The sequence below is a fragment of the Montipora capricornis genome, chromosome 9, assembly GCF_036669925.1.
Source record: "Montipora capricornis isolate CH-2021 chromosome 9, ASM3666992v2, whole genome shotgun sequence".
In the NCBI taxonomy this organism is placed as follows: domain Eukaryota; kingdom Metazoa; phylum Cnidaria; class Anthozoa; order Scleractinia; family Acroporidae; genus Montipora; species Montipora capricornis.
Window position 1 is genome coordinate 29,197,104 of NC_090891.1, and position 22,929 is coordinate 29,220,032.

Below are 22,929 nucleotides of genomic sequence, written 5' to 3' on the forward strand. Positions count from 1 at the left end.
CCAAAAATAATGTTATGAATATGGAAAGGGTAGTTCTGTAATTTATAATAATTCAGATTTTTATTATTATTGATAAATGGTCATCTTTGTTTTACATTTATGTAATAATTTATGTTATTAATTTAATTTACAGTAGGTTCACATCAGATGTAAAGTTGCCTTTTTCCTATTTTCCTGTCTAACTAAATAAAGTTATCGTATGTTTGTATGCTACTATATCCATGACAAAAAAAGTAGCTAATGCAGAAGAGAGATTCTGGGAACAAGGTTGTAGATATCTTTGTAAGATGATTCAAGCTAAAAATAATTAAAATGCAATAGTACTATATTTTTCTTTGTCCCTCCAAAATTTGCATAAGCATTGTTTCCAGTTTCTCTTGGGACCTTTCTTAGTCCCAAAAGAAAATAAAAACAATGCTTATGCAAGGGCTTTTACTTCGTGTAGAAGACACACATGACCTCAAACAATAGAACAGAAATCGTGAAACAATACCAAATCAGAATTCGAAAGCCCTAGAGACCCCTAAAGCTTTTGTTACGTCATGTGTGTCTTCTACACGATGTAAAAGCCTATGCAAGGAACAAACAAAGAATATTATGGCATTTTTGATACTGAAATGATATTTTTTTATGATCATGGTTATAATTCCGTGTCCAAGTACACTAAATGAAAAATCTCACTAAAATTCCTTATGCAATACAATACACAACATATTCAGCCCACACAATCCATTAACACTACATACGTTATATAGTCTCACATGATTAATCGTCATCCCCAGGCTTCTCACGTTTGTTATGTTGCTATGTTTTGGAAGTGACGTCACATATATCGAAGAGGGACTATGGCGGATTGCGATATTTCTTAAATTCCTGTTCATATTCCACGAAAAATTGAAAAATGGTGAGTTTATAGTTTTTGTATTTTCTTTGATCTCCTCTTATTAACCTTTTAAACTCATACTTGTTCTTCCAGACGCCAGGAGGCTCAAATGTATTAGTTGCAGCTCGCTGTAGACCTTTCAATGGTAAGGTTGATTTTAATTAATTCGAAAATTCCTGTAGCTCTAAATTCGCTTTTGCTCTTTTTTTCTGACTTAAAAGCATACCCGTTTCTCTGGTATAGAATCAGGGTTGCTAAAACCAAATCAGACAATTAAACCTCTTCTATGTTTCCTCTTTAAATAATATAACTCCTATTAAGGTTCACTTTAGAGCTAAAAATATTAGCTTAATTAAGCTAAAATATTTGACTGTATAAATGATACGTAAATGAGCTCAAAATTGTACGATCTTTATCAGTCGTTTCTGCCAACATCGTTCTTTTTCAGCATTTGCTAATTGGTAACTTGCTTTTGATATTTTGATAAATATATATTCTCGACCAAGGTGAAGCAAGCAAGTGCTTATAAAAAAACAAACGAATTACATCTTTTCATTTTCTCAATGCCTAAAAATTGGATATTTAAAAAAAAAAAGAAAATCGTCAGTCAGTCAGACAGAGCACTGTATTATAGTATTATAATGAAGCTGATAGCGTGAATGTACGGGATATAATTATAAAACCTCTTGTCATAAAGATAAGAAATATCACTGAAAGAGTGATATTGTAGCCCCATGGAGCCAAAATTGGACACCAGTTGTTAACACAACAGTATTGTTACCACAGAAACAATGGAACAGCGATGGGTCAAGGGGTGTAATGTCAAGTCCCAGGAAGTGCAGCTTCCAGATAATAGTTTTTCTGAACTCATTGATATGGTGTTTTCAGTTATTCAGTATTGCCTAAAATTTAGGATTTAAAAATTAAATAATACTAATGAATTTAAAAATTTCAGTGGTAAGAAAAAAGAATATATATGGTTATATATAAAATATAAATAAATAATAATCTGATGATTAATCTTCTCAAAAGTAATTTACTTAAGTGAATCTACAATCCTCGTAGTTATGAATGCAATTTTAGCAAGTGCACAGAGAAGCTTGAAAAATTCAGGACTTCAACGGGGTTTGAACCCATGATCTAGGAATGACTCAACGAATGAAATGATATGTGAAATGAATCATATATTGAACTGCAAGACATGAAATCAATTGAAGCTACGATCCCCGCATTTATGAAGACAATTTTAGCTTGACTTGTTTTCAATCCACAATTCACTATATGTATCATTTCATTCCTTGATTCTTTCACCACGGGAACATTAGAACCCACAAATGACCAGCTCCCAACGTCAGTGGCTTAAAGCTCACTTTATTAGAGCGTTGCACCAGTATCGCAAGGTCAAGGGTTCAGACCCCGTTGAAGTCCTGACTTTTTCAGGCTTCTTTACGCACTGTTGCTAAAATTGCGTTCATAACTGGGAGGATTGTAGCGTCACTTCATTTCATATCCAGACTTTAATATATGATTCATTTCATATTTCATTTCATTCAGTAATTACTTAATTTACAATAGTCATAAAAGTTTCAAGAGATTCATCCAATACAACATCAGAGGGTAGCCAGTATTCCATTCTCTAAGTTAAAAAGTTCTGTGGAAATAAAAAGTACTTGAATACATCATTTATTTGTTCAACACATTCTTCAAAAATAAAGCGTTCCACAAGCTTGAGTTTCTCTGGCTGGTGTTATAATTTATAAAGTATACTTAAATAAATAATTGTTAACATGAATAACACCATTTTGTTATCTTATACATGCTAAATAAGTAGGGTTGCTTCATTATTTGCATCCTTTTCCTTTTCATAAATCGTTCCATTTTTTCCAATAAATATTGAACTGCTTTATTTTTACTCATCATACAGATAGCGAGAAGGCAAGAGCTGCCACAAGGGTGGTTAAAATGAGTGCTGAAAAAACAGTAATACATAATCCACACCCTGGAACAAATACCAAGGTAATACTATGAAATTAACTGAGTTTGAAATAAATTTAATGTTAATATAAGAACTACTATTTGTTGGGACAATGTTACGTAAGGTATTAAATGATGTTATGCATTAGTGCTCCTTTGTTTATTTCTTTATTTCTTGAATAAAGTGTATTTATTTAGTATTATTTTTTATTGATAGGAGCATGCATTTAGCCTTGATCACAGTTACTTTTGGGACACAAAAACTGTAAGTTTCTGAACATTATCATGTACACAAATTATGTACCTCTGGATGTCCAAGTTCTGAACCGTGTATTTGGACCTGAGCTCAGACTGAGCCTTTTCGTTCACGATAATTATTGGCCTGGGCCTGGTTGTTCAAACACTGATTAACGCTAATCCCAGCTATTAAAAATCAACCAAGGAGTTTATTTCTCTGTTCCCAAATGCTGTTCAAAGCTGATGTTTGGAAGAACTTTTATTTTACTTTAGGGGAAGTCAATCTTGAAAAACAAAAATACAGTGTAAGCAAAAGAAACTTTCCCCAAAAAGTTGACAACATGAAACAAAAGTTTTACGCTTATCCTGGATTAAGTTAACTCTTTGATGCCTAAACCAGCCAGACTTAGTATTTTACTCTGCCTAATGCCAGACGATTTTATTCGTCACTGGGGAACCCCCAGGAGTCAATGGGTTAACCCATTCACCCCTACACCGGCCATACTTAGTATTTTACTCTGTCTGACGCCAGGCGATTTTATTCGTCACTGGGGAACCCCCAGGGGTCAATGGATTAATTGGCTTTTGAACAACTAGGCCCTGGAATGTAAGTTGCTTGGGAACAGGCAAAAGGACAAGTGAAATATCAGAGTCTAAGGTCTAAGGATTCGAAGCTACGACCTCCAGAACACTAAAGCTTTTCCAATTAGCCACTGTCACAGCCCAGCATTTAGTCTTGAGGCCGGTGCCTACTAATTCAAAGGTATTTTTGCACGGTTTATGGATATGCAGGAAAAGTAGACTATCCTAACAAGACTACGTTATTTCAATTCAAAACGAAAATTGGGGGTAACCACCCATTTTTCAAAGATAATTGATCAACAATATTTTGTAAAAAGCTTTAAAATACAAGGCGATTTATGGTTTTGTTTTCCAAATTGAAGCTTATTAATAATTATCTCTGAAAAATGCATGGTTATCCTCAACTTTCTTTTTGGATACTCTCTCTGCATAGTTTAAAACCTGTGCAAAAATATCATTGCATTACAAAGTACCACAGATAGGAAACCTGAATATCTCGAGATGTACAGAATGTATGCACAAATAACGATAATAAGCACCGTCCTTAAGCCAGCCAGTTAAAAGTTTTTCTAAAAACTTTGTTTTAATAATTTGCTAATGATACCAGTAATAATAATAATAATAATAATAATAATTATTATTATTATTATTGTTTTTCAACACAGGAACAAATTTTTCATGATCTGGGTGCTCCACTACTAAAAAGAGCTCTGGAAGGCTTTAATGTCACTATGTATGCATATGGCCAGGTAAGGTTACATGTATTTCCCTAGCATTGCAGACCTTGTACTGTGTAATTTGCTTACATTAAGTCACTTGTACACTGTACGGAGTCTTTGATGTGGTCAAGATAAATTACTTGAACCTTGTTACCTGAGACTTCCGGGGGCTTCCACTGGAGACCAGCAAGCAACTTCCATGCCTCAAGATTTCAGTTACCCAGCTATGAGTCGTAATGCTAAGCGTTCATGCACACTGATAAACTTTGGAAATAGAGAGAGAAGAGAGCTTGTCAAATTAATACAAGCCACACGTGATCACTGACTTGTAAGAATAGACTGTAACCCCGCCCATATGCAATGACAGAGGTAGGAGGCATCAATTTGGTTCATGACCAATACACCAGCTCTTCTCCACAGAGTGTAGTCAGCTCAGGGTCACCCATCCAACAGGACTTAACTTCAGCCTTTCAATGTCAGCATGATGCACCCCCCTTCGTTACTGGATTTGGTGGGGACCACTTTGATCCATTTGGGAGGCAGCAAGTCTGCAGCATCATTACAGTAACTGTTTATAATTGATTTATTTAGTCTGATGTGTATTACGTGCACCACTGTCTCCCGCCAGTCTTTATCGGTAAACCTGCTGCTGGAAGTGGCCACCCTTGGCTCTGCATTTTCCTTTGGTTATAGTACTCATACCTTTGTGTGATTCTCCTATTAGACAGGCACTGGAAAAACACACACCATGATAGGCACTGAAGAAGAGCCTGGTATTATTCCCTTGGTAAGACTGAGTGGTAGTTTAACGAATAAAGTTAGACCGAGGAAAAATCTGTCATGTCTTGAACCCGGGATCTCTGGGTCTCAAGGCAAGCCTTCTAATCACTGGGCCACACTGCCTCCTCAAATACAGTGTGTCACATATTTTATTTTAGTTGGCAAGCTTTCAGCTACGTCTGAAACACCACTTATGCCCATAAGTTTACAGGTCATTTTTATTTACCATACTTGGTCACTGGTTTAAATAACTGATTTGTCACCCAGAACTAAAGGGAATTGCATCTTTGGTAGCCCCAAAATTCATAATTTTCTGGGATAGCATGCTAAGAGATGTCTCTGGTAATTCAGCTCTTAATTAGGCCTCATCACTGCTCATTGCACTGAAATGGTGGCTGGTCCCCTGTTTACAACTTCAGTGCCACCTATTAAAATTTGTGCTGAGGTACATTGTGTACTGGTACCATGGATCAGCAGTATATTTGGCAATGTTGGCCGCAGGCTGACATGTCAGCCAAGGTGTTGGTTGGCTAATGTTACCATAGCTAATTCAAGACACAGATTTCTGAAGGCTTTTTCATTTTTCATTTTATTCAAACATAATACCATGGTAAGATTTTTAGTGCAATAATCATTTCTTAAATCTAATCCCTGCTGCATCAAATGGTACAAGTGTTCTTTTTGACTTCTTGGCTGTTTTTATTATAGCTAAATCAAGGTCTGTTCAAGTTTGTAGATGAGGCCCCACCAAACAAGCAGTTTTTTGTCACTGTTTCATTCTATGAGGTAAGGAATCCATACTAGTTATTGCACCTGTTGTTGACTGGCACTATATATCCTTGGGAAAAAATAAATCTTCAGTGAAACGCTATATTGCTGCACTAGTGTCCAGAAATACATTGCCATGTAATTAGATGCAAGACAATCCAATTTTGATAGTCAATACAAAGTGTCCCTTTAAGTCTAAGCATTTCCTTCCGATTTCTAACAATAAGGTTAGGGTAAAGGTTAGCAGTATAATTTGTTAGGTCAGGGTAAATGCGGAAATTTATCCTTACTTGAGGGACACTTTTTGATGATAATTGTTTGACTGTATTCCGAGACACAAGGGATGTTGAAGTTGGGGAAAGGAGCAAGAGGACACTGGATGACACTTAGTGACATCTGCATACATGTGTCTAATTCCTCGCATTTCTGTACGTATCTGTATCTGCATTCCCCGACTGTAACAGAAACAGAAAGTTCCTTCAAATTTCTTTCTGATATCGAAAAATGCCATCATTGACATGGCCTCAAATGTATTAAATGCAACTCTTGATGGCAGATGATGTGGTTCACACGCAACTTGATATTAAGGACAGCAATATGATAAACCTTAGTCGGATAATGCATCCTGTACAACTCAACTTTAGTGACAAGGTGTAACAACTATCTATTCTTGTTAACTGTTCAGTTGACTCCAAATCACTTAACCCATTCACCACTCAAACATCCTAGGATGTCCCCACTGATGAGTGAAATCGTCTGGTGTTAGACAGAGTAAAATCTATTACTGGGTAAGTGTCACTCTCAGGGGTCAATGAGTTAATAAAATTAATGTTTCTTCTTTTTTATAAATAGATATTTCAAGAAATGATTCATGATTTGCTGAATCCTACTGGCCAAGATTTGCGAGTCCGTCAGCATCCACAACTAGGAATGTAAGGCCGGATTTAACATTAAAATGATTCAGGCGCTGATTTTCTCTGTAATCCCACAAATTTTGTTGAGGAATTACTGTTGCTTGTAAAAGGTTGATCACATTGTACACCGAATTATTCTCTCATGATTGAAGCTCTGACAGTGCAGAAAATTAATCCAAAATATATACGTAAGACTAGTGAAGTTATGTGAGGTTAATTGAAACATTTTTAATAGAGTGACTTCTGTGTTTTTCCTTGTGAATTGTTTTTACGTTAGAACTACGTTTTCAGCCCTACTGAAACAAACTTGTTTTCACTAAAAATGTGACTTAAAAATACTTTTGACAAAAGTTAACAATACATTATTGGGTGGCTCTTTTCCCTTTTCCACAGCTTTATTGAAGGTCTTGCTGAGCTTGTTGTTCAAGACAATGAAGACCTTGCTCGTCTCTTTGAGCAAGGAAATAGAATTCGCAAAATGGCATCAGTTGATAAGAACTCCGGTGGCTCAAGGTATTTTTTAATGAAGCTGGAACTGTGCAGTACATCGCCAGTACCCTTACAAGGTTATGGCTTTAGAGTAACAGTGTCAGGCAACAGTCTAGATTGCTGGCAACTACACTCTTTCCATTCCTCAATGGGAACCCGGACTGTCTTAGAATCATTCATAGCTGGTTTTCAAAACTTCAGCTCAGAAGCAATTAGGGTTAAGTGAGCTAAACAGTTACTAAAATCTTTTTCACTGTGCCTCAACATTGATGGGTGGAAATTGCTGAGAATATTAAGGAAATTTCAGGGCTTTGTAAAGAACCATGCTCTAAGGGATTTGTGGTTGTGATTTTGATGTACAAGTGATTTCCTGGATGCACAGTTAATATACAAGTCATGAAATCAAACTTTGAAAATAGTAGCTTGTGTTAGGCAGGACACTCCTCAGGTCTTTATTATCCTCAATTGGAACTGTTAAATATTGATTCTGTCTTTGTGCAGGTCTGATTGTGTGTTTACAATTCACATTGAGCAGAAGAGTAATGGAGGATCGTCTGAAAATGGAATCAGATCCAAAATAATATTGATTGATATGGCAGGTGGGACACTGTAGATAAATTGAATACTGGAGCTTCAAAGAAGTGGTTACAATGTACTTCCAATGGTGTCAAAAATGTGTTTCTTTACTAAAAAGCTATGAAGTGGAAGATGTCCCTCTTGTACATTGCTGGGACTCAGAGTGTCTGGTCTTAAAGTTAGAGAATTTGCTTGTTGCTATCCATGGGCGATCACTGGCCTAGCTTGCCACACCCACCCACTCACTCACTCTTGTCCTACAATTACACCTGCCTTTTTGCATTGGCAGCATTTTCCAATCATAACACCACCATATTTTTATATACTCAGTTTTTTTCTTAGCCAGCCTTAGGTTGGGATCAACCAAGGTTGAAATGGTTGTGGTCTCCCAATAGAACACTTTTCCAACTGTTTTCAGTTGAAACGTGGTAACTCCTGGGAACAGTCATTACCAGACTTATCCGTGTTGACAAGTTGAGGGAAAACGACATAGCAGAGCTGACATGTGGCCCACTTTAAAATGCCTGAGTGTGTAAACAACAGCGGCCGCTGCCAACGCTTTCTCAACCGTTTCGACCTAGTTTAATTGATCCCGTTTGAAAAAGTTGATAAATCAAAATGTAACAAGAACTTGCACCAACATCTTTTCTCCATTTTCTAGATATATGGGAAGTTTTTGGTCTTTCACTTGCCATTTCATTTAGCCTTTCATTTGCCATTTCACAATGTTGTAACGTGAAATATTATTGCTCTTGTTTAGGGTCTGAAAGAATGGAAGGCATAGATCTTAACATTCAAAGTGAGGGAGGTCATATAAACAAGGGGTATGTATTACATCAGTCCAAGGTAAATCTTTTGTATCGTGATCATCATTGCTGCCATTGTATGAAACTAATAATAATAATAATAATAATAATAATAATGATAATAATAATAATAATAATAATAATAACTTTGATATTTACCCACTAAGCTGCATACACCCAAAAGTGGTTTTCAGGGCTCCAGGTCCCACATCCAATTGAATTGGAATCTGACCAAATTGGAATCTAGAGATGTTGTACTGACTAAGTACTGTTTAAAAAGAAATTCATTTGAATGTTTGCATGTCAGTTCCTAAGATGCATTTCAGCTAGGATAGTTTATAATAAATGAAGTCCTCTCTACGAGATAACAGAATTAATAATGAACAAAATACAACAGGTTAAGATTTTTAGTTCATTGCAGTTATGAATGTTATTTTTGCGGTTAATGAAAGGAAAGCCTTTAAAATTCTTGAACAATATTTTAACCCATGACTTCTGTGGTAATTATTCATCAAAGTTATGACCAGTCAGCAGGTACTATTCGAGTCACATGTAATCCTTGGTAAAACCCCAATACAAATCAACTGGGTTGAAGAATTATTAAGCAGTAGAATTAACTTTTAATGCAAACTCATGCTCAGTTTATTAGTATTCTTGAACCTTTGATACAGATCTCTACTGTATTCTGAGTTTGGTGTTTTATTTTGCAAGTGCGATAAAATATTCATGTCCAATCTGTATGCGTGTTTACAATGGCTATCCGAATACAGATCTCCTCGTCGTGTTTTATCTACTACTTAAGTGGCATTTTGTTTATCGCTAGTGACTTCACTATGCCAATTTATACTACAGTAACTATAAATGAAAAGGAGATCTGTATGGCTATTAACTTACAATGGCGAGCAGATTGCAACCCATTGTAAATCCCATACTAGCTGATCTCCTTGACTTGTGAATACATGTATGATATGATAGATTAACAGAGTATTCTGTGATTGTTAGGATGAGTGCCCTTAATGCTGTGGTGAGTGCATTGGCAGATCCCAAGAGGAAGGAAGGTCACATTCCTTACAGAAACTCTAAACTAACAAGGATTTTACAGGTAAGAAGAAATGTTAAAATCAGCCTTTGTTGCTTTTTAATAACAACTGCAATCGCAAAACATAATAGTAGCAATTTTAGTCATATTAATTTTAATTCAATGAAAGGGAAGGATACCAGAGTTTATCCCTATCGAGGGTATCTACCCGCAGCCAGATGAAATTGACTGAGAGTCAATTTTGTTTTGGGAGGAATATAATTTTTAACCACTGAAAGTACTAATAGAAAAACCCTCTGAGTCAGATTGAGTTCGACTGAAACTCAGCCCACATGTGACCTGAGGCCAGGGTTGAACCCCGGTCACAGAGGTGGGAGGCGCGGTCGATAACCACTAAACCACCCTGATTCCCTAAGTGTAGCGAAACAAATTTTGCTAACCTGTCCTAGCTTTACTTAGCAAAGTGATGTGGTCCAGTGGTTAAAGCATTTCATTTACATGAGGTTGTGCCAAGTCATAGTTAGTTCAGGGAACGCTACTAACTATGGCCAAGTTCAAATACTTTTTTTAACCCATTGACACCTCAAATGCCCAGAAATGCCCCCAGGGGATGAGTAAAATCATCTGGTGTTAGACAGTAAAATCTGTCAAGTCTCACTCCTGTGCAGGGGTCAGTGGTCAACTCTATCTCTCTTTGTAAATAGCCATTCCATTTACTCCAGAAAGACGTGTTTTTAATTATGTTTTGTTTTGAATTCATGTGAATAATAATTTTCATGTTTTTAAAGTGGAGTGCTTGTTTATAACCAGTTTGATTGATCTAGAGTGGTTGAGTGGTTACAGCGCATGTCTTGAGAGCAGGTGATTCTTAATTGCCTTGTTCCCAGTAGTCCTTCACTGGGTCAACTTCTCAGCTACACTTGTAAATAGCCAACTGGTTTGGTTCAAGTCACTTGGGATTCTTTTGAAAACATTGTTCTGTTCTGTTCTGTTCTGTTCTGTTCTGTTCTATCATTAATATTCATTTCATTGGTTCCGAAAAGCCTGTATGAGGAGTGGTCAATAATTTATTGCATGATTTTTAATTTTCATGGTGAAGAAAAAATTTAACGTTTCCCACATCTTTATTGTTGTAGGATTCTCTTGGTGGCAGTGCATACACTGCAATGATCACAACAGTGTCACCTGCAGGTAAAAGGTTTTTTGTTTCCCCTTTGGTAGAATGTAGACTGTCTTGCAGTAGGAACTAGTTCAATGTGGCTAAATGCAATCTTCAACCATTTGACACTGGCTGTGGGGCACCCCGTGACTTTTTGTCAGAGTTTGTTCCTCATAGCTGCATTTGCTTGCTCTCTTGCCTACATGCATAATGCCATGATTTTGGCCGATCCTCACAATCTCACAAGCAATCTTTGCTGTCTCTTAAACAGACTCTGATTATGAAGAGACTCTTGCTGCCATGCAATGTGGGAACAGGACAAAACTGATTGACAATGCTGTCAAGAAAAATGAGGTATCGATAAAAATTGCTGCATATTACTTTTGTTTAATTAAGTACTACACTCAAAAAAATATTATTATCTGATCATGACTCTAGATGAGTCAAGCTACAGGATACCCTATTCTTAGGCCGATTTCAATTTCAAAGTTTAGTAACATGCGTGGTTAGAAAGCTCCTAATCTAATGGTGGCACTAGAGTCCACTAAAATGGTCTAATTACAAACATGAAAATTAATGATAAAAATGGTTCAAAGGAAAAGAAAAAATAACAACAACTGGAACTCCAGGACATTATCGCAAATAATAGATGTATGTTAATTTGTCCCTCTGGAGATACATCCACCATCTCCAATTAAGGTTATTACAGTACTTGTACATGATTACTTATAATTTGATGGGAAATTTTGGCAAAACACAGATGGAGAATACAAAGATAATCCAAGATTTGAGAGATGAAATTTCACGATTGCGGGAAAAGTTAGCGACCAGTGGTAGGGCAGGCAGAGCAAACAAGGATGATGTCATGCAAATGGAAGTATGTAATAAAGAATTATTAATAAAGAACATTTCATTTTTAGACAAGAGATAACTTTCAGTGATTTAAATTATATTTCTCTTCAAATGACTATTTGGTTTCATTGAGGGCTTCATTGAGGGCTTTCAAAGGGGCACTGTCATGGCGTTATTCTGTTTTTCAGCCACAACTACGGTTCTTCAACTGAATACTTGGTGCTGCAACCCACACAACATTTTTTATAACCAAAGAAAGAGATATCAAATGAATAATAATTATTATTATTATTGAAAAAATTGGCCAAATTTCAATTCATTTTGGTTGCTGGAGAAAAAAAAAAAGAAAAAAAACAGAAGAAGACCTTTTTTAGTCTTCAGACTTAGGTCACACTGCTAATTTAGTGAGCATTTGAATGGTAAGACCTTCATGTCTTCTCTAGCCTTCCGTGAATTTTCAATGTTTTGGCCAGGGGCAAGACCCCTTTTTATGTCTCGCCCCACTTTCCGCACTGAGGAGCACTAGCCTTTGACCTGTGGGAACTGATTTGTTTTCTATTCAGGAGCTGATAAAAGATCTTCAGACAGCTAAGAGGCAAACTTGGGAAGAGAGGGAAAGATTATCAGAGCATTATGATGAGGAGCGGAGGATAACCTTAGCAAATAAGGTAGCATGCCACATGATCTATTTCGGGAGAGAGTCTATATCTTAACTTGTTGTTGACTCCACGTAACTATTCAGGGACACCCAACGAGAATATAGTTCAAAGCCACTTAAACATAGCATTTTAAACGTATTTTAGTATTGAAATGGTAGATATAGGCATATTTTTATCCCCTAAAAATTTTTCGTCTAATCGGATTCGCTATAAGCAGAAAGTCTAGTGATCCGAAAATTATAGGGATCAAAACTTATCTTTCGAAAATTTCAGCTAGAAAAAAGGCTCCCGAAAATTCTAGGTGATCATTTTTAAATCAGTTTAAAATGATCAACTATACCATGTTTTAGATGTTCGAAAATCCAAGGACAGGCAGGCAGGCAGGCAAGCAAGGAATTTTACAACAAATGTTCCGAAAATTCTAGATCTCAAATTGAGTGCCCCTGACTATTGTGCTATTCTTTCAGGGAATCTTAGACTGGGTTATGGATAGTACGAAGAGAGACAATAAAGAAGTGCAGGAAAAGTTGATGACCCTTCAGAAAGAGAAAGACCAGGTGAGACCTGCTTAGAAGTGACTCGTTTTCCTGTTCATTAGGTCGATGAAGCACTGAGTATCACGGTTACCATGGGCATTGCGCACCGGTGGCTCGGTTGGTTGAGCATCGGGCTGCCATGCGGGAGGTCGTGAGTTCGACTCCAGCCGGATCAACACTCAGGGTCTTTAAATAACTGAGGAGAAAGTGCTGCCTTTGTAATGACATCTGCAAATGCAAGATTGATCGAAGATTGGCGGATGTACACACGTAAACAATAAACGCGCTTATTGGGTGAGGCGCGAAAACGCTTCACCTTTCCCCGTTTCACCTTGGTGTAGGCCACATCACGAGCAATTCTTGCCCTTTAATTATGCGCACACTGACTCGCTGTTATTTCTGTATAGTTGACTGCCGAGTTCAAAGAAAAGCGGAGACTTGTTGATGAGCTGAAAGATGACTTGCAGTCGAAGATTGCCGATTACTCCCAGATGGCAGAATCCGGTAATATTATATATTTGGTTTGCGGTTAAAACTATCTGCGGATAAACGCCCCAAAACCCTAAGAAACATGGGCGTGCATTCACCATTCACGCTAACGGAAACCACTGAAGCTGAAAGCAGCTTTTCCTTCCGCTAGTTTTGTAACACACCCTTTTTTGTATCAATTATTTTATTTCACAGAATTATTCAATTTTCTTTGACTTTATTATGATCATTTTTGGTTACTTTCGATCCTTGCACGTTCTTCTCTGTTTTCTTAAAAATCGTGTAATGTATTCATCTTTTCAGCTCTTTTGTTTTCCTCTTTTTCATCATTCGAAAGTTCAACGGTATGACAAGGTAATTCTAAGTTTTCAATAAAAAGCTGTGAACTCAATTGATACCTGATGTTTTTAAGGCAAGAACAGCGAAGAAGAAAACAAGGCCCGGGTGTCGGCCATTCATGACTTGAAGGAAAAACTCAAGAGCGAGAATGAAGAATTGAAGAAGATTAAACACAACCTTAAAGATATACAAGAAAAACAGAAAGCCGAAAAAGAGGTGAAGTTGTTGAAGATTCATGCGTATTTCAAAACTAACACATCCTTAAAACTTCTACGTACGAAAATATTTATGCAGGGTTCGACATCTCCGCTAGCCCTGTAGCCCGAGGCTAGTAAAAATTTTGTCGGGCTAGTAAAAAACCACGTTTAATAGCCAGCTGGCTAGTAGAAAAATGGAAATAAACTAGATATAATTAGTTTTAGTTTGAAGTTCACAGTTGATTAAAAAACAAGAAAGTTTAAAATGTAACGATAATACCAATAATTTTATAAAGAAAACATAAATCTATCATCTTCTGGCGTCTTTCCCCAGTCTTCTCCCTACCAATGTTGTGATGCCTTGCACATCGCCTCGCACGATCGCTTCGCACTTGAAGCGATTGTAAAGATGGAGCGATTTTTGACAAATTACGAGGCGCCACCATGTAAAAAGGGGAAAGCAGCCGAAACTGAAAGTACCAGTAAACAGGAAAGCAGTAAGATTTATGAGAGCACTCAGGAAGAGAACTTTTAATCCATCGTGGAAAGCAAGCTTCCCATGGCTTGTGCACTGGCATTCTACCGTTAGCCTTTGCCGCGTGCACAAGTGAATGTGAAACGAACATTTTGTTGGCTTTTTCCTTAAATAACACATTATGTTATCACAATGGAAGAAAAAATGCCATTCTTTATTATTTTAAAAGACCTTGCCAATAAGTTTAGAGGAAGGTTTGCGTGTTTGGGGTTGAAGTAGACCTCGAGGGAAATTGATCCGGGCTAACAAGTTTTGCTTTGGGCTAGTAAATTCTAGAAATCACTAGCCCGGTGGCTAGTAATGCAGGTAGCCAGGTGTCGAACCCTGTTTATGTACACGAAAATAAAGGCGAAAACGTAGCAACCATACAAATCCACATAATAAAATTACACAAACTACGTTACTCGATTATGGATAATACAAATGACAAATACAAATGAGTTTCTACCAGTTGATTGACAACTATTGGGAAATGAAGGGAAATGGAGCTGAAGTTTCAAGTGAAAGCCCTTCGTCAGACATTCTCCTACCATTCACAACTGTCAACTCAATCGATACAACTGAATAATCGTTTTTCACTCACTTTTCGACGCAACTCCATCGTTTTTTTAAAAAAACAAAACCTGTAACGTTCGAGAAATTCAAGTCTGCACTGCATCTGCGCGGTAGACAATTTTTGATTCCAGTCCCCTCACTTGATACGTCCAGGATCCCATGACAAGGAGCGAACAACAGCCCTATGTATTCCTGTCACGGTTTTTTCACAGACCGATTTATTTTTAGATTGAATTTCCCGTGATTGAGACTCCCCAGGAGTCCGATGACCAATCACAACTGCTTTTTTTTGCGGAAAAGGTAGTTTGAAAATAGATCGGTCCGTAAAAATGCCGTGACATTAATATGGGAGTTGTTCGCTCCTAGGCGTTGGTTCCTGATGCGACTGAATTTCCGTGTTTCAATCACTTTCCGTCGAACCACCATCGTCTCCTTAATTGAAAACAATTGTTGTGTACGAAAAATTATTGTCTGCGCTGCACACGATTCTTCATTACTTCCCACGTTCACCGTAACGCGATATACGCAGGCTTAACCATGCCCCTATACGCAAATAATTATAACTAAAGTGTGGCTTTGACGCAGCATGATAGTGGTGTGTTATTTTCAATTTAGGAAGCAAAGTCTCAAACCTCATTTTTAAAAGGAAATGCCGAACTACGTTACAGGATTGAGGTATAAGTTTGTATTAATGACGATATTGTTAGTGTTTTGATAGTCGATGGTCTGTCCTGATATCATCGTCGTAGATACCAAAGGCTCTTCTCGTAGTCCATCTCTAGTTACTAGGGAGCTTGCACATGCGACGTTTTTGACGGACGGCAACCGGAAGTGAGCTGTTTTCCTTTTTGACTGGTCTTGACACTATCTCATTTATATTGCGAATCTTTCCTCTAATGGAGTCAATTAGTTTAAATTTCTGGGAGAGACTACTGTCTGGTATGCGAAATGTTCACTTCCGGTTTCCGTCCGTGGCTCGAAAACGTCTTGTGCTCGTAAGCTCCTTATTTTAATCCCATTATGCCTGACGGCCAAAGAGTAAAACTACCTGCACTAAATCATTTTTCATGAAACTTGTACTTTTTGCGTTCGTTTTACGAGAATAAATTCGACATTTACAGTTCGCAGGAACAAGGGTAGACCACAACACCGGAACTCCGTGCTGCGCTGTGTGGGTTCTTTAACGTCCCATAGTGTTTCATTAAAGAACATTGATTTAACAACAGACACTGCTTTTTACAGTACCGAGAAGACCTGAAGGCCAACCATTTTCAGCCGTCAAAGCGATGGCAGCGATTTTTCTTCAGTCCCTATAAGTGTAGGGCTTGCGCTGGAATCGAGCCCATATCTTCGCGTTCAGGAGACTGATGCTTCGTTCGGTTTGAACATCAAGGCGGTCGCCTTCCTTAGTGATCTTCTTCTTCCTGCGCTATCGGTCGTTTTCGTTTTTTTATAGCTTCGCGGGAGACACGCGCGGGTATGGGAACGGAACAGACAGTAACGCAAGCTATTCCAATCCGTAGCGTCACACGGTGAATTGCTGAATATGGCTGTGGATGTCCCCACATATACAGCTTCTTTATTCGTTTGCTCTTCCAATTTTGTGCATTTGTTTTACATTTTTAGAGTGAACGACGCGAAAAACACGAGAAAGAAAATGCCGCAACATTGGCGGATGAGGTGGATCGGGTGAAGATGGAGGTTGAGCAGGAAAAAGCTGAGCTTCAGGTAATTTTTCTATTTTGAAGAGGAAACCGAAAACCGAAAACTGCACAATACAGCACGGGATGCGCAATGTTAGCCTGGTGGTATTAGGCAGCTCAAGCAAGCGCGTTTTTGAGACGCGGACGGCAACCGGAAGTGAGCTATTTTCTCTTTTAACTTGTCATCACACAATCACAATTACATTGTCAAGTATCTTTTCTCCATTAGAGATGATTAGAGTAAAAATCTGGGGGACACCATTGTCCTGGCACGCGAAATGTTCTCTTCCCGTTGCCGTCCGCGTCTCAAAAACACGCGTGCTTAAGCTGCCTATTGTCGTTTGGTGCGAGAGGCATAAGCCGCGCGGAGAATGGGGAGCGCCCCTCTCCATTCCCGCGCTGGTTAATTTTGCCTCTCGCGCCAATAATACCGCCAACGCAGGCTAGCGCAATGTTAGCTAAAAGAACTGAAATGAAACCTCTGCTAATCGAGCACTCAGTCAAGCAGAAGCGGACACGAAAATGATTCACCGATAGACAGGAAAGCCTCAACAGCACTGTGTTATGTGAGAGTGTGCTCTCGTTTTTCAATGTTTGTTTGCTAACAGAGTGGCATTATTTTACAGTTAAAAGCTGCCGAGGGAGCACAGTACAGCACTGAGCAGGCCATTAAGCTGGAAATGGAGCTGGTCGAGTTGAAAGCTGAACGCACTGTCATGTCACTGCGGGTAAAAATATAGTGCTTGCAATTTCCCTTTTGTACTTCCAGAGGTGATAGGAGTTACCTCTGGTACTTCTGAACGTAGCCTGTAAGCAGGCCCTTGGCCGTTAAAATGGCGCGCGCTTGAAATATAGGGGCTTGGTTACTACTGAACCAAGTCCCTGTATTTCGACCTCGCTTCATTTTCAACGGAAGAGCCTGCTTGCACTCTATTGTGAACGGGGAGATGGGAACGAATCAAGCTGTAGACAAGGCTATAGGATTTGTAGACCAAATGAATTCTACACCAGGCCTCAAGTAGTCTGCAAGTAGTTTTGAAGTCTTGAGCAAAACCAGTTTTGACAATAACACGCTTTTTACAAAGCTCTTGCCTGTAGCCTCGAATGTTAAGGCAGCGTTTTAAAGCCCCTGGTCAACATTGGGAGTGGGGGAGGGGTGTGTAAGTTAGGACGTGACCTCACAGGGGTCGTTTGTCGAAGAATGCATCCCTTATTGTTATTTATTTTTCAGTCAAATTGATCCGGTCTTCATCAACGTTATATCAAACCGGCAATGTTGCATGAGTTGTTGCAGTTATCCCTATACTTGAAGTGAAACAATGAGTCGTTTGCGACTTCATCGCTTTGTTATCTTCCTGTTATAATGGGATCATTTGATTATCTTTTTTATAGATTCAATCAGTAACGGAGGAGAAAAAGCGTTTAAAGGCAGATTTGGAAGAAGCTTACAAAAGACACAAGGAAGAATTGGAAATTCAACAGTTGCAGCACTTCCAGACGTTCCGTAACTATCGAGAAGTGTTCGAAGAGCAAAAATCAGCCATTGAACAGCGCTACCGAACGCTTTTGGAAGAAGCGATACAAGACGCCGTATTTCTCTCCACAAGAAATCAGGAACTTATGCACGAAAATCAAGCCTTGAAACAAGGTAACTGGGGAATAAGGGGTCACGATAGCCTTTGCAGCAAGGGAATAGAGCGTTTCCAAAGACGTAAGAACGACCATGTGTCTCTTCACGATAATACGACGGCTACGCTAACATCTAAAATAATCCTTTGAAAGTGCAAGTCTATTTATATGCGAACAGGCTCTTTTGTTTTGCTTTAAAAATGGCCGGTGATTATGTGAGTGTAAACACTTTTTCGTCAAATATGTTGCCGCTGTCTTGAGTTCTGGAAGTAGAGAAAGGTCAAAGGGGGAAAACGCCTACTAAGTTCACTGGGTGAAATACGAAAGGAGTCTGTATCGGTGAACGATGGTAACATCATAATTGGTACTGACTGGTCCTTCCAAACTGGAGGTCTGTGGCGCAGACCTTCAATCAGTGAGTTTTGATCAGGAATAGAGCAGGAATCAAATCTACGACCTCCGTTTACACATGGTGGACGCTCTACGCACCGAGTTACAAGAACTACAACCTCGTTCCCAAGGTCTCTCTTCTCTGCCTGGAAAGCTGCCTCCCAAAGGAGACCGAGGAGAGAGACCCTGGGAACGAGATTGCAAGAACTATAGGAATCAATACTCAGCAATACAAATGTGGTAGAGTCAAGACATGATGAAAAGGTGAACGCCTCCCTTTAGGTTGCCTTCCGTTGCGGCACAAAACTGAGCTTTTGTACTTAAGTTTCCGTCTCTCCAATTTTTTCGAAGGTAAACGCCTTGTTGGCCGAATCTCGAAAATAAAACATTAATTGAACAAAAAAATTAATCCTGTAGCGTGAAGGGGAGACCTGTTGTAAGAACGCTCACTAAATTTGGGTGTTATTGCTTCAAACGCAACAACACTGTTAGTAATGTAAATTGCAGGGACAAAGGTGTCCTTTTATCTATACTGTTCTCTTCCTTCGGGCTTTTTTCCAAAACAGAAGATGTGCGCTCAAAGGTGCGGCATAAGAAAGTTGGAGAGAATGGCTATTGTAGAAATTATGTTATTAAACAGAGTTTCTGCCATACATTTCCTGTAATTCCAAAGGCACAAAATTACAGAGAGTGTATGGAGGCAAATAAGCAATATTTAGAAATTGCAAAGAATAGATACCAAGTCCAGTTCATCTCAGTTGTGAACTTGGACTTATTTGTTTGGTTTGCGAAGGCGAAAGTCTATAAAGCACATTATTATATCTCTTAGATAGTACACGCGCTGTGATTGGCTAAATTAGCAGGCCGTATTCTACAGTATGGCCCGCTGTACAGCCCGCAAAATTTAAAATTTCGATAGAAGATTATCTAGCAAGTTTTTCATGTCGTTTCTGTTACATAAACTTGTAAAACTGTTTGAATCTTGCAAGCAACTATTCAAACAGCCAAGAAGATTTAGTTCTTCGGGTTTTGACACGGCAATCTTTGTGGCAGTTGAACCTTCCGCTTGACCTCGACTAGTTTCCTTGCCCGCGCGCCGGATTAACCTCAGGTATATAATAAGTATCGGTCCGTACTGTAAGTTACGGATCCTCGTTTTTTCCCGTTGTTTTATGGGAAAAAACTCGGTCCGTAACTTACAGTATGGACCTCGAACTTGGTTAGTAAGAGGTGTGTCATGTTCGGTATATTTCGCTTTAAATTTCCATACAAACCTTTGAATTTCCCGCCATGTTGCCTTGATTACCCATGATGCACTCAAGAGCGTGAACTGGTCTATTGATTTTACAATATACCCGGTCCTTTTCGGATTGTTTACAACACGGCTACTGTCCTTTTTTCGTCCATGCATTTAATTGCAGACTTGGTAAACGTCATTTGAAGAAAGACGTGTATTTTCTTGTTTTATTTTACTTTTATCTCCTTAGAAATTGCCGAGTTGAAAGACCAAGTCTCACTTGGAGGATCAAGAGATGAACTTTCCTAACATTCATTTGATTTTATAAACGCGTGTTATTATTTATTTGCGTAGACTGCACTTACTGTTTTATTTATAGCGTTTTTTTCTGGAAAATGTAAAAAAAACTTTGAAGCAGTTTCTTGACCATGATAGAAAGTAGATTGATAACGAAGGTCATTACTTTTGGGAGAAGAAACTATACCCTAATCTCTGGAATCCGTGGCGTGGAAGATTATCAGCCTGTGTAGCTTGCGGAACGGGGACTGGCGTGGTTGCGGCACGAAAAATCCCTCGCCTCGTGGCTTTTGCTACTTGCATGGCTCACACGCGCAGGTAAATCCCGCCAGTTACAGAGGCCAGAAAGGTTGTCTGACGATCTTTCCTCCGTGAAGGTTCCACCCCCGCGTCTGCCAGTCATTCTCCCGAGTGGTGTCGAAAACTGAACCATTTATTCCATAATGTATTTTGTAGCAAGACTTTGTTAATAAAGTATTTTTAGAATGTATTTTGTTAGTTCAGCATTATCTTTCCGTGGTTTGTATCTCTCGATTCATACCTATACTGATCGCATGATAGAGAGGTTTTCGAAAGTAATTAGCAAATTACTTTGGTTTTGCATTACTTAACTCAGTGATTGGTTCAAAGTTCTCGCGCCACCTTTTCAACCTTTTCAGAATTGAAACCAAAACCAATCGTGGCTCGCGCGTGCACATTTCCCGCGCTTTGTGTCGGCTACGTGTAATTACTCCGAGTTTTGATTGGTTTACTGGATTGTCTCCGTCCTTTTTGATTGGCCAAAGTAATTACTTTGCTTTTGGTTTTACGACACTCGATTGAAACTCGCTCTGAATAGCACGAAAGTAATTAGATGCAATGTGATTTCAGTAAGCGTCACGAAGTGTCACCTTGCTCGGAATGAGTGGTAAATAGCGTCAATGGTTGGTGGAGTGTTCTTGATGAATGAATGAATGAATGAATTATTTAAATGTCAAACTGAAATAGCTGTAAAGGAACCACTAAATGGGGATACTATAAATTAATGTAAACAATTATTAAAACAATTAAAATTGATAAAACTCTTTAAATAGACAGGATATGAAATTGATGATTGTTAAGAGTAAAGGTGTGTAAAGTGTAAAGGTGTGACTTAAAGCTATTAACAATTGCAGATAAGCTTAATAAATACGAACGCATCTGTACTACATAAAGTGCAATTTGAGGAATGATCATGAGCTAAATACAGATAATGTAGGAAGGTCCATAACATATTTGGGAAATACATTCCATAACTTGGGCCAATGCATTTAACAGAATGCTTTCCACGAGTAGGAAAGGAACTTTATTTAAGTGTCCAGTCGTTCTAGCGCTGGAGCACTAATTGGGGACATTGTAAACTGAAATGAACAAATTAAATCAAATCAAATGTTAGTTTTTGAGGAGAGGGGAAAACCGGAGTACCCGGAGAAAACCTTTCGGAGCAGAGTAGAGTAGAGAACCAAAAAACTTAAGTCACACATGACGCCGAGGTCTGGGAATCGAACCCCTGCCATAATTGTGGGAGGCGAGTGCTCTCACCACTGCGCCATCCCTGCAGCCCCGTAGTAAATCTGGATATGGCGAATTCCTTGTTTTTCAGTTAATATTTGTTGTCTGTCCTTTGTACTTAAGAACAGCCATATCCTGCAACCGTCTGTTAGGCAGGGTGCACAGGTTAGCCATACTCAATAATTCATCATAACCAAGAGAAAATAACTTGATGATCTGTCGTAGTAAGTAGCGCTGAGTGCTCCGGCTTTCTTGTACACGTTCTAATTTTCTACTGTCGTTAGAACGACAGAAGTGCCAAACAAGGTGTGAATAAGTTAAATAAGCAATACTAGTAGCTTTAAATCGTTATAGCTTATTACCCGTGGGTCTAAGCCTCGCATCAGGCTACACGCTGACTGCTTTTGTTTTAGATTATACATACGTGCTCATCAAAACAAAGGTGCCTATCCATTGATAGTTGTATAATTCTAAACAGTCAGTAGAAGTTACAACTTTATCATCGATAGCTATAAGTTGATATTAGAGTTGTCTGGGTTGCTACCAAGAATAAGGACTCTACACTTATCAAGGTTTCCTTTAAAGGGGCAGTGTCATGGGTTATTAGTAAAATCTGAAAAGCAAAGGAGACCTGTTTACCGATGACAAACGAAAATTAATGGGCAAATTTTCTTTAAAACTGCTATTTTAGCTCGCAGAAACCATTCTTAAGTGTTTTTGCTTACAGTAGCCAAGTTCAAATGAATGCCAACATGAAAACGTCGGACCGACGTTTTCAAGTTCTCCACTTGCATCTTAGATGAACTCCGTAATAACTTAGTGTGGTTCATTTTTCTTTTAAACTTCAATCAATTTTATCTGACTGCGGCCGGATCCAGAAGCAATTTAAGAATGAAAAAGTCACTGAATATTGATCTAGTAAATTTATGGTCAAATTCCCATGATACTGCCCCTTTAAAGAAGTTGGAAGTATACCACCACGCCCTCCGAAGCATCTATAGCACTTTGTGTTACATTAGTATTATCAATCATTATCTCTCGTGAAAATCGACTCT

General features: G+C 38.5%; 1 protein-coding gene across 1 annotated transcript; it reads left to right on the forward strand.

The window, feature by feature from the left end:
• Positions 1-810: 810 nt before the first annotated feature.
• LOC138015118 (kinesin-2b-like) lies at positions 811-20,834 on the forward strand. The gene is made up of 24 exons (XM_068862037.1): positions 811-904; positions 977-1,028; positions 2,808-2,899; positions 3,075-3,122; positions 4,342-4,425; positions 5,120-5,182; positions 5,884-5,961; positions 6,796-6,875; positions 7,251-7,370; positions 7,848-7,945; positions 8,683-8,746; positions 9,731-9,830; positions 10,904-10,958; positions 11,198-11,280; positions 11,687-11,803; positions 12,342-12,446; positions 12,905-12,994; positions 13,381-13,477; positions 13,875-14,017; positions 15,704-15,763; positions 16,715-16,816; positions 17,418-17,519; positions 18,184-18,439; positions 20,298-20,834. The coding sequence occupies exons 1-24, from the start codon at positions 902-904 to the stop codon at positions 20,354-20,356; spliced, it is 2,151 nt and encodes a 716-aa protein (XP_068718138.1). The 5' UTR covers positions 811-901; the 3' UTR covers positions 20,357-20,834.
• The last annotated feature ends 2,095 nt before the right edge of the window (positions 20,835-22,929 follow it).

Coding starts and splice junctions, on each gene's coding strand:
- LOC138015118 (XM_068862037.1), top strand. Junction 11,281..11,686: donor ATGCTGTCAAGAAAAATGAG/GTATCGATAAAA, acceptor GGCAAAACACAG/ATGGAGAATACAAAGATAAT. Junction 17,520..18,183: donor GCACTGTCATGTCACTGCGG/GTAAAAATATAG, acceptor TCTTTTTTATAG/ATTCAATCAGTAACGGAGGA.